Source organism: Ceratosolen solmsi, unplaced genomic scaffold (genome assembly GCF_000503995.2).
Source record: "Ceratosolen solmsi marchali unplaced genomic scaffold, CerSol_1.0 scaffold47, whole genome shotgun sequence".
In the NCBI taxonomy this organism is placed as follows: Eukaryota; Metazoa; Arthropoda; class Insecta; order Hymenoptera; family Agaonidae; genus Ceratosolen; species Ceratosolen solmsi.
Genome location: NW_011948419.1, coordinates 10,734,662 through 10,747,668, shown reverse-complemented (window position 1 = coordinate 10,747,668; position 13,007 = coordinate 10,734,662). Strand labels below are relative to the sequence as shown.

General features: G+C 31.8%; 1 protein-coding gene across 1 annotated transcript in view; it reads left to right on the top strand.

Annotated features, from left to right (window-relative positions):
* Nucleotides 1-2,175: 2,175 nt before the first annotated feature.
* CarT (Carcinine transporter) overlaps nucleotides 2,176-13,007 on the top strand; it is a 59,916-nt gene continuing 49,084 nt past the window's right edge. The window contains exons 1-2 of the mRNA XM_011497866.1: nucleotides 2,176-2,275; nucleotides 5,003-5,224. Of these exons, the coding sequence (XP_011496168.1) occupies nucleotides 2,219-2,275; nucleotides 5,003-5,224 (279 nt within the window). The 5' untranslated portion in view covers nucleotides 2,176-2,218. The remainder of the gene's footprint in view (nucleotides 2,276-5,002; nucleotides 5,225-13,007) is intronic.

Here is a 13,007-nt window from a genome sequence, read left to right as displayed (position 1 = left end):
AATTGTACACTAATTCATAATCGTAGAAAGAACTTCTTATTAAAACTCAGCTAGCTAAAGCGACTTGTCTCTCCGGTCCTCCTCCGTGAGAGTAGGTCGTGACTTATCCTTGTACTGTAAGAAGTATTTAGACAGAGTAAGTGTTCGTGTCGGTACATTACATTTTTCTATCTTAAACGCTTCACTGGTCCCACTCCGCTAGGGACTCCTTCTTCTATTAATTAACTAATCAGTGGTCGTTCTTAGGCAGCACAATAGATTATGTACGCCTTCATCTCCACTTCCTTCCGCGAATATGGAAGTGTCGGAAGTGGGGAGTTTTTGCTATTGGTCATCTCTTCTTGATTGCTTCTCCCTTCTCTGGGACTTGGCTAGATGAAGGGTCCTCTTGGGCGTGGTCATTTTCGCAGGCGACCGACCAGATGTGACTCAGACAGAAAACAATGCAAGTGTTGTCTTAATGAGTGTAAGCGCACGTGCGATTAATACAAGTCGCCGCACGTTCGGGATTTTTGGGTTGCAATGAATTTAAGAAATGTTTTGTACTCGATATTTCATGTATCGAGTGATATTCGTTCGGGATCTACTCAAGGGTTTTTCCCAGCAATAAAACCTATTTGTTTCACTGCTCTGTAAAGCAAAGGCACGTTCCACTGGAGTTTTCCAGATGTTTTATGACACTAGTACAAATAATTATGAGCAGAAGTTTTGAATCCTAATGTGAATTTTACGATGTCGCTTGCGAAATGTTTTATTGCATTTTAAGCGTTCTCACATTCTCAAACAATACCACTTCATAATTATCTGGATAATTTAGTTTTAATCAATTATTTTAAAAATCAATTGCATTTGGAAAAATGATAGTTTTCTGTAGTATATGATATATATATATATAATAAGCAATTAAATCAAATTATAGACTCTCACTTACAATTTTGAACTTATTATAAATATATTTTATTGGTATCATACATTTATTATCATTTATTATCAACATTAAATATAAAATTACAATAAAAAATGTAAATATAAATGTGTATATTTTAATAAATACATTTTAAATTTCTGCTATGTCTATACAAAATTATTATATATATATAATAATTATTATTTATAGACTGCTATATATAGACTACTGCAGATTTCTCTATATTAAAGGAATATTATTATCTATATTATTAGTATATTATTACTATATTATTCTTTTGAAAGAAATATATATTCTTTTTAATAAAAATACTTTTAAATTGAAATAATAAAAATATATATGGAATTCAAATGTAGAATAATTACGATGTTACCACCACAATTGCCACCGCTAATCTTTTTTTCAATACTCCAGTATCTAAAATTTCTGTAGCTGACACATTTTGGAAAATCAGTTTATCAACGCATAAGGTAGACATCGAAAAATGTTAGTAAAATGTGGAGATTTTGGTTATTATATTTATTTATGTTTATAGTAAAAATAAAGATTGGTAGAATAGTAAATTGTAAATTTACTGTACAAATTTTAATAATTTTCTCTTAATTAAATACGATAACTTTTCATTTAACAGAACGATATATGCAGATGTATTCAGAATGTATACAGAATTTAATTGAATATGTATAAATTTAATCTAATAGTCAATATTGTGTAAAAAGTAATTGGACATTTTTTATTTTTAATTAAATAAAGTTTTATCAAGATCTAAATTCATTATTTGATCATTTTTATAATAGTATATTATGTAAATGCAATATATATAATTATTTGAAGAAGTCTTATAATGTTCTGTATGTTTCGCAATAATATTAAATATATAGAAAATAGGTCAAATTGTTAGTGTATTTAAGAATGTATTTAAGATATTTAAGTAAATGTATTTAAGAAGCTTAGCTTCCAACTTGGCTCTTTATTAAATTATTCTAAATCAGACTACTGTTAAATAGTAATTATTTATTTTCGTATTGCAAACTCTTTTACTTTTACTTTCACTCCTTTCAATTTTTTTTAATATCTATCGTCATATCTAGATTTTTTTACTTATTCATAAATATTGACATATATCTAATTATTTGTTTTTTATTTTCTTCTCGCAGTTTATGTATATATATATATATATACACTCAAACGTCATAAACGTTCAGGCATACATACATATACGCACACGCGCGCGCGCGCGTGCGCATGCACAAAAATACGCGCATATGAATGTGCTAAATAAAAAAGCAGATGGATAATATGACATCCAATTCAGTTATTAAAGATAATGACAAAGATCATTTTGATGTAAGTGTATAATGACTATTTTATACTGATTAACTTGTTTGTTTTTTTCATTCTAAATATCTATATATTTTTATAAAGTATGTATTATATTAATGGATATCACATTCAAAAAAATTGTTTTTTTTTTCTTATCAATATTTTCTACAATTCTATTATATAAAGTATTTTTGAAAATATTTTTTATCTGTTTTAAATATTTTGAATATCGAAAAAAAATCTATAAATTATATTTATTAGAAAAAAATAATTTTTTTGAAGTATAAATATTTATATATGCACTATTAAGGTTATTGTCAAAATGTCATATTTCTATATTTTAAATATTTATCTGTATGAATCAGTATTTCGTCTTATCTTTTTAAATATATAAGATTTTTATAAATTTTTATATCAACTTTCAAATACATAATTATAGTTTATGACAAATTTTAAATAAAAATATCATTTTTGATTGAACTAATTACGAAGACTGTATAAATAAAATAAAATAAAATAATTTATTCCATAAAGCATTATTTATATTTTATATAGAAGTTAATAGAATCAAAACCTATATATATATATATATATATATAATTTTTACCTTAATTAAATGTAGATTTTAAAATTTAATTTAATTTTTAGAATTGTAACATTACAATGACATTTATTTAATTAATTCCTCAAATTGTAAATGAAGTTTGTTTACGTAGAATATTTATTTGATTTTGATAATATAATTTAAAAAATAGCATTTTACAATACAGTCATTATTAAAAAATTAAAAATATAATAACTCATAACTGATACAGTTCATGATTTTCAATTAAAATAAATAGTGTACTAGAAGGACATTTGCCCTTATGATAAAATGATAAATTCACATATGAAATATCATTTTATGTATACAATTAAAATGAGATAAGTCAATATGGTTATTGAATATGTATTAATAGTCAATAGGTTTTGGAGTTTTTAATGATTTATTAAAGTTTCTAATGTATAATGTAATAATTGTGAATTGTACAAGACTTAATATTATATGGAATAATTTAAATATGATAAATATTGAAATAGAAATTATTTCTTTATTTTAAATAAATTTTTAATAAATTTTTAATATTAATCTTTATTGTGGTATACTTTGTCTTAAATTGAAAATGTGAAAAATTATATATTTATAATAATGATATATAAAAATTATTAATTATTTCTGGTATATTCACTTTATAGTTTTTTAAATTATACAGCATATTACCTGCGTAATTAAAACAAGTATATAATTTGTGTAATGTATAATAGTCTGTAGCAACTATTGATTTAATTATAACTAAAATTTTAAGTTTAATTAATTTTGAAAACAAATGATATTTGTTTTATAATTTATTAACCTTTTTATCCGTTTCTTTTGATTTGAAATATTTTTGTGTTATTTGTTTCCAAGTTTCTTTAATTGTGAAAATTAATTTAAACAATTTATTTTAAGATTACTAATACCACAACTAATACAATTAAGGTTATTCGTAGTCGCAAATGACACCTAGAATCAGCCCCATTTTGGGATCGATTTGACCATTAGGTGGCCTGCATTTAATATCGATACACGAGTGAAATTTTCTTAAAAGTACAAGAAATTTATGGCTCGAATCACTTGTAATTATGACCATTTGTGGACCTACATTCAACTTTCTTTTGGAAACGATTCGACCATTAGGTGGTCCGAAGAATAGAGTACTAACTGACCTTAAAGAATGCATTCTTAACATTATTTGCTTTTCATATTTTAATTGAACGAGCCATGAAAAATTCTCTAGTCTAAAATTGTTTTTAATGTGTATACAAATATTAATTTTGTTGCATTTCGGATATTTTCTCGCTATGTAAATCTCTGCAAATATAATACTATTAATAGATGTTACTGTTATTTTGTGTAGTATTTTACATAATGCATATATTATTAATCACAATGATAGATTTTTAAATAAATCTAATTTCCAATTTATGCAGAAATATGTACTTTTAAGTAACCCTGTATGAGCTTACGCGTGTGTATATTATTGAATAATAATTGCTTACTCAAATTTACTAGAATGATTGATTTAATTTTTTTATTTTTAAAAGGTGAGTTGCAGAATTAAAAAACATTTCAAGGTATCCATTATGAGACGGCGTGATGTAAATACAATAAATTATTGTAAAATTTTCAACTATTTGCTAATATTTATTTCGAGATGTTATTTTATCGTGAGATGGTACATTAGGTTGACACTATCGATTAGATTGTTTTTATTTTGATTAAGTGAGAGAATATAGATTAAGAGATAACTGTGAATCTAAAATAAGAATAAAAATTAAATTACATATAATTGATATAAATAAATCATTATTTAATTTTCTAATTCAAAAGTCACAATGGTAAAGATTAAATATTTTGAGTTCTATTTTTTATAATACTGCAAAAATAAATTAAAATTATGATTGTTCGATTGTGGGAAATTATCGCACTTATATACTTGATTTTTCCTTTTATTGCGAAATAAATAATTTGCTATAAATGGACCTGTGAAGTTTGAAACTTTTATGGATTTTCATGTTGAATATTAAATCATATGATACATGTGTAATGTATGATTATCCACATCTTTAAATTGCTTGTATTTTCAATAGTTTCATTATTTACCTGTAAATAATTTACTATTTTTATGTACTTATTTGTTTTTAAATAATTAAAATTCGTTATTTTCGTAGGATGTATTTGATCTGGACGAGCTTTTACCTATTCTCGGAGAATTTGGTAGATATCAAAAACAATTGCTGTGGTTTATATGCTTACCGGCTTGCTTACCCTGTGGATTTTGTGCTTTTAATCAATTATTTATGTCAAATACACCTTCTCATTGGTGTAGAATACCTGAACTTGAAAATTTAAATGCAACAACAAGAAAAAGCATAGCTATACCCACTATTGGGGTAAGACTTTTTTTGTTATTACTATTAGTTTATAAATTTATGGTTATAAAAAATAAATTTGTTCGCAGCTTTTAAAAATTATATGTTTGAATATAAATTATTGTAAGATATGTTAATTAATTTTATACTTCCTATATACTTAAGTGTATTGATACGTATAATTGAAAACATTTATTTAATAAATCTGTCTGTTCGATTTTAAAGGTTTAATTTATGGTTCTAACTACCAATTCAATAGTTCAGTGAATTAGTTTCTCGGTAGGATAACTTCAAAGGAAATAATAATTGACAAGGCTGAAAAATATCATGTATTTAGTAAAAACAATGTTTATTATTTGTAAATGATTATAATAATATTGCACTGTTGTGTAGAGAGAGATAATTCTATTGCAGTAATGTGGGTATGTTTTTGTATTCTTGATTATTGAAGATTCTATGGATATGACTGAGTATTTGAAGTTGAGGTAATGCTGATGTTGTAAATATCAGCTGGTGTAGTCAATCAATCATGCTTGTGAGGTAGCATGAGAAGATGGTAGTTGAATCAAGTGTACTTGATGTATGAATAATTATACTTGATGTGGTGTGAGATGTTGTATGGAATTTATTATGTAATCTATTGTGTCTTTAATAATTTATGGGGACAGTAGAAGAATCTAGTCACAGGTATGAGTTGTTAATGGTAAGATTTTGAGCTCTTGAAGGATTTGATAATCTGTAGTTATAGTCTATTAGTCGATCTGTTGTTGTCCTTCCTTGACAACGTGCGTAAATCACAGTGACACTTGTGTCAGCTGTTGAGGGCCTGTACGATGTCGAAGTGTTAGTTCGAAAGTGCGTAAGTGTGCCCTATCTCTGCTAGCAGGCCTGTACAGTTTCGAAGTGTTAGTTCGAAAGAGCGTAAGTTTGCCCGACTTATGTTTGTGCGAGGTGTGACTAGCTAATTTATTAATATAAAAAGATGTACCTTGTGAGCTGCAGGCAAGGTGTATTAGTTGCTGTGTAATTGATGTCCCCTTTGATTACTATTCCAATTGGCTTCACTGTAATCAGCACTAAATCTGCCGATTTTCGTTTATTAATGCACACGTGTATTGTTAACTTGAATACTGATTATATGGCCACGTGTCGTCTTTACAGTATACTAAATCACTGAGCGGCAATTACACTTGAGCGAGCGCGAAGTGAGATTACAATGAGCGTATGAGCCTTTTGAATACGCGCACGAACCGAAAGCTTGATCGTTCCGTGGCGGCTCTGATGAAAATACCGACCGTTCCATGGCGGTTTTGCTCAGGGCTGATCGAAACCCGTGTGCCATGGCTTCTATCGGTAGATGATTAAATCGGTTCACTATGGTCGGTCACTGCGGTCGAATCACGGCGAGATGTTAGCCGCAAGCGCAGTTGGTCGAGGGTGGTTCGGCAAGAGAGCCGGTCAGCAAGGAAGAGGCTTTCAGCAAGGGAGTTTTTCAGCGAGAGAGCGAGGCGCGCCGCGTGCGTCCCTTATATATCACTTAGCTGACAACAACGCATCGTCGTTGTTGCACTAATTCTTACACGGGGGGTAGAAAAAAAAATTTAGAACCTTCGAGAATTCGACGAGAGAAAAGTAGGCGTAATACATTTGTGTGACCTTGTAGTATATTAGATTTCATGTCGTAAAACTTTGCTCGGACTTGCCGAGTTTTGTTTATAAACATTTGCTCGAGTGCGCGCCCCGGACCGAGCGCGCGTGCCGTGCGCCGCACAGCGCGTATGACCTACTTTTTCTGAAATTCATCAGTGTCAAACACTGTCATTGTCTGGGATCAGACTAAAACCCTCCCTATGATGGTGGATGGAGGCTTGCTGGAAAGCGGAAGGAGCAATGCAATAACTCAATACTGCCTTTAGAGTGTAGTGTCTTTCCCTTTATTGAATATAATAAATATAATAAATAGTCAGTGATCTATGGATGTTGAAATGAATGTATGATACAATGAATAGATGAGAGTTTCTTCAATTAATATTAGTGACGATAATTCTGCAAGTGTATTCTTGATAGCCTGGATGTTGATTCCCCTTCTCCTTATGAATTTGTAGTAGTAGTGGGAGACTCGCGCTGGTAGGGGCAGCGAGTTGGGGCCGCCTTAGCTGCTGGCGTAGGATGAGCGCTGTAGTGGTCTGGTGGTGGGAGGATGTCCGTGTGACGTCACTGCTTGACGGAGTGGGAGACTCACTCGTACCGCATACCGTGATATCGATAGTTTGCGGTATTGGTGTATGTGAGTAGTGTTGCTGCTTACGTAGTTGACAGGAGCCGTGTATTGGTAACCCGTAAGAACGTGTGTAATAGCGTAGCTTACGTGTGTGTTGGAGTCGATCTCAGTTGTATTGATGGTACGTAAGAGGCAGTGTAATAGTCTCGCTTATGTACGTGTTGGAGTCGATCTTAGTTGTATTGATGATACGTAAGAGCGAGTGTAATAATCTCGCCTACGTTCGTGTTGGAGTCGATCTCAGTTGTATTGATGGTATGCAAGAGCGAGTGTAATAGCGTAGCTTACGTACGTGTTGGAGTCGATCTCAGTAGTATTGGCTGGAGCCGAGCTGAACAATGGCGATCCTGTCGTGATGAATGCTTGATTGAACTAGTAAGAGTAGTAGTAAGGAACGAGCGTGGTGCGTTACGTACGGAGGCGTGGGTGCCGGTATAGTTGTGGCATCGCTATTATTTCTTTAGGTTGCTTGATGCTTGTTATGGCTTCATGATGGCGATTGCAGGTTGGATATCGAGCCTGATGTGAAGAGCGCGTGATTGGTACCAGCAAGGTCGAGAGCGTCAAGCGCAGCTCCTTAAATATCCTAGTACAGGCTTGCGATTCCGGTGAATTCTGGATCACTCTTGTCATGCTGATTGTTAGATTGACGTGACTAGAGTTTAGCCATGGGGAGTTCGTCGGTCTTGTTAGTCGGAATTATAATGTAATATTCGAATATTTTGCGTAGTGAAGTTTCCCGATTTCACAAAATTGTGTTTATGACTCGGCGCGCAAATGTTTCTGACTAAGCACAGGTGTCTTTACCTCTCACACTTTGTATACCGCTTAAAACTGCTGTAATCCGTAACAGTCATAATTATTATTTTTTCTGATTAGAAATTTTGGTATATTATATTATATTAGACTATTACATATTTTTCTGGAAATTAATTTCTTTTATTGTGCTGATATAATATTTTCTTATAGAAATACGTGTTTTGATTGATAGCTACATAATGACCCCAATTGATATGATCAAAGAAATAAGTCCGGTACACAATATATTTGTATTTAAATGAATGTGATACGGTTAAAATTTATAGCATTGAAATACTTATTACGAAATTTAAATAAAAAATATGGTGATGTAGGTGCTCAAATTGTTCGTACATAAGATTACACAATTGTATGATCATGCGTAAATTGACACGTGTTTATTCGAAATAGTGTAGAAATGGAAACAAGAACACAATATATATATATATATATATATATATATATATATGTATGTTTTAACAACTTCTGAAGACTTTTAAATTTAATTTAAATCACTGTACACGTTTTGCTCTATTTAAATAAATTCAAGTTTAGAAATGTAGATTTATTACATTATTTTATCAAACATATTATCACTTGTAGAATTTCATAAATCATGATCTTCTTGAATGATTTCAAACATTTTAATATGATTTGATTTGTATATAATGAAATGTTACAAAATAATTATTATTTATTTAATAGACAATATTTATAAGCTCTTTCTGTTAAATTTTCAGAATTTTATTACACTCTGAGTTCTGCAGATTTTGTGCTCTTGATGGAAGCTGGTGATGTCTGCAGGTTGTGCTCGTGCGGCAGCTTGTAGTTTAAGTTTTTTTTTTTCTGGCGATACCTCGTATTGTTTGCCTCGAGCGGCTGCTTATAGGTTATAATTATGTTGTGCTTTGTGCACCACTGTTTTATTGTTCCCTTTTCCTTGCCTTGCTTTGCTGCAAGTGTATGATTTGATTTGCAGTTATCTTACACTTGTTTTGAGTTGGATATGACTAGGCTTTGCCTCATAATTCGCCTTTATTGTGTATGTCGACATCCTTGTTATTAGGCGTTCCTTTGGATAAGAAGCCTTGCCGGCTTCTCTTGCGAGAAGAGACTCTCGTGCGCCTTGCCGGCATCTTTCTTAAAAGCATTCTCGGCCACGCGTGGTCTTTACGAATTTCCTCCTTCTTGGCGCCAATCAGAGCGCCTATTTCTGGGCGTGTCCAATCAGAGCGCTTCTTAATTGCATCCCCACTATGAGGGGGACTTCATTGGCACGTTCTCGCTTTACTATCTGAGCCACATGGAGCTGGGTTTGACAACAATGTATGCATGCAGTGTTGCTTTTAATATCCCTTTTTCGGATGTCAGACGAGATGGTTTTTGCTTATATTTTTATGACTTGATTATGCCAGAAGTATTACGACTTGCCTTTATGGATCTTTATGATATGGTCGCGTCGAATTTCTCGTTGTTTTATGACGTGTTTCGTTAGACTCTTGATCGCATATCTCGGATGTGTTTATGAATTGTTTTTGTTTAGATAATCACGGGTTTGCTTTTTCCGGAACTCTTATCTCGAGTTTTCCAGATGGCTAATAAGCTGGGAGTATTCTTACATTCTCGAACAATATTATATAATTGTTCGAGAGTGAAAAGAAAATCGCTCGAATTATATTTACTAGAAAAACCTTCAAAAGCTAATAAAAAGGGAATTATCGAACTGATAAGAAAAACTAAGAAAGTCTCTCCATGACCACATGAGACTCAAAAAGGTTTGTACATATGTGAACTCATAAACAGCCATTTATTGCCTTTCGTATTCAAGACGAAGTAATTGTTTTGAATGCAATGAAGACCCTTGCGACTTGCCATCAAAACCCGGCTAGCTTGTTTACAAGAGTTTATTTTTAGGATTAAAATATTTCAAAACAGTTGAATGAAAAACATTTCTTAAAATCCGTTGCAACCCGAAACTCGGCACGTGCGACTCTCGATATTTTGCGTCGCACGTGTGCCTTCAATGCCACGAAGGCATACGCATCCAATGTTGTCAAGTACGACAAATGTTACTGCTTGAATAGGACAAGCGAAGACGCTTGACCAAAAATCACCCCCACCACGATGAGTCCGGAGAGGGGCAAACCTTCCACTTCACGCATTGCCGCCAGAGATACTCCTTCGATACTCTCTTGTCGAAGCCTAATTTCTTATGAAGTGGGAAAAGGGCGTGCACATTCATCATGCTGGCGAAAAGCGGCGCGCCCTGATTGGAAAACTAAGACCAGAAGCTCCTTGAGTGGGGACTCATGGTAAGAGGCCTTAAAGATGGGAACAAGGCAGCGAAAAGTCGCTATCCGCGGGGATACCAGGGACACGTAGTCGGGATTATTGGAATAGGCAGTCGGCGTGGGCAGCCAAGGACCTTTTTCCGCAAGGACAAGTCACATAGAGCTAGAGTGAGCAGTCTAGGGAAAGGTCAAGTAATAGAAATCAATTGTCCAAGGAAACCAAGCCTAAAATTCACTCAACGCAGAAATAAGTGCTAGTAATTCAAAGCAAGAATAGTGCATGCTGGTGAGTAAAGGAGTCACACCGCACACAATTCGTGTTCCTCTCACCGCTGAATCAAATATTAAACTACTACATCGCTGTAATATCTAATAATATGTACGTTAATACATATTATCTTTTCAACTACTGCTAGGGCGGGCGGCAAACCAAGCTATTGAAGCATTGGTAGTTCGAGCCAAGAATTACATCACTACAACTTTTGATCAATAATATATATAATATACATATTATCTATATAGAAATTAACCATGCTTATCTTTAGTTTCTTTTGTAGTTCAACAATTCAGTTTTTATTAATGAATAGTCTTAATTATTACAGCTTTTATTAATATTTCGGCCTTCAATAAATTACATTCATTTGAAAGACTTGTGCAAAACTTTCATAATCTAAAAACTCTTATTAAACTCTTATTAGAGTATGTATTATTTTAATATTTCTATAACCAAGAAATTAATTAGTCCCGGATCATCAGTTGTTCGGGATTAAAGCAATTTCAGATCTGTAATGTAATCTGTAAGCTAATAGTGAAGCCATAAGAATTTATAATCATTTAAGTGCGCTGTATTTACGTAATTTAAATGTAATTTGTGTAATTTAGACACGAATGCTAAGTGTAATTCAAAGGTGAATATTAAACTAGACATTAGTTACAGAATTAGGTAAGACAAATAAAATTACAGTGAAGTCAATTGAAAGGAAAACCATATATTGAAAGTGCAAGACCGCTAGCCTCACATTGCTCTGCTAAGTATTTTGAATCGCGAAGGTCCCGCGAACAGCCACAAGTAATATACGTCACGGGCATAACACGAAAGGGTCTAGAGATTTACGACCTATTACTTTCAGTGTAACCATTTACCATCAAGCGCACTAGGTTAAGGATCAGAAGATTTGCAATCACCTACCTCTGCGTGTCATGCATGCTAACGCCACGTGATAATTACCACCAACCTACAAGATCTCACAGATTCTCAATATCATCTTAGAATCATATTCATTGTATAGTCTGTAAATAAAGAGAAAACCCAAGATACGCTGTGTGATAATATTGAATAAATGCACCTCCCTGTTCTACTTGCCAGCAATCCTCCCACCGAACATCACTGGGAGGTTTTTTATTTCTTTTTAGTTTTTTTAGACATTAGTGATATGCAAATATAAATTTTGTTAGTTTAACATCATAACCTTTGCAATTATATTAATTTTCTACAATTAGCAATAAAAAATGTAAGACTGATTAACAAAATTTCACGATAGAGAAAGTATTCAAATTTTACAAAATATAGTTCTAATTAAAAAAAATATTATTAATTTATTAATCTCAGTTAATGAATACTTTAGAATTTATAACATAATAAACAAAAATGAAATTGTATATTTTTAAATTTTCAAGTTTTATCTTAGTTCAAAGTCTAAACTTTTCTTATTTGCGACTTAAGTATTTAATCTATCCCCTATCTTTTTAATCTACCCAAGCTTTTGTTCATGATGTTTTTTATTACCTGTAATTTTTACTATTACATTGTTCAATAGGTTGAACTTTTTAGTTGACAAGTACATATCCTTAAATACTGTCATATAATAACTGCTAATACAAAAGGATTAAACATACAGTTGCAATTCGATCGTTATGTTTTAGTTAAATATTATAATTATTCATTTATTATAAAATGGATTTCATATCGAGACCATAATAATAATGTTAACAGATTTCAATGTATTCTATTATTTTTTGCATAAATGTTTGTTCGGAAAATAATCCCACAATTTGACTAGTCAGCCAAACGTGCAATAATTAACGTAGAACAATAAAAACCCACTAGATGTTATGTGGGGTTGCCGGGCAAGTAAAGGGTGAATGCACTGATTAATAATTAACACATGTCTTTATTATTTCTATTTATTTGAATTGATTTACAAAAGGGTGAATTACAGACGAACTTTATATTTCTTGATAATCTTGTGGTGTTGAAATATATTTACGATGAATGAAGCAGGTTATAATCTATTGAATATTATCGCTAAGAGGTTATCATGATTGTAGTGCTCTGATCGAACACTGGAATGCCATTGTGTTTATCTTAACACGTGTGTAGTTGCCTTTAAATATCGGTCGTAAGAGAGCCGAGATGGAGGTTATGCGAAGCTGT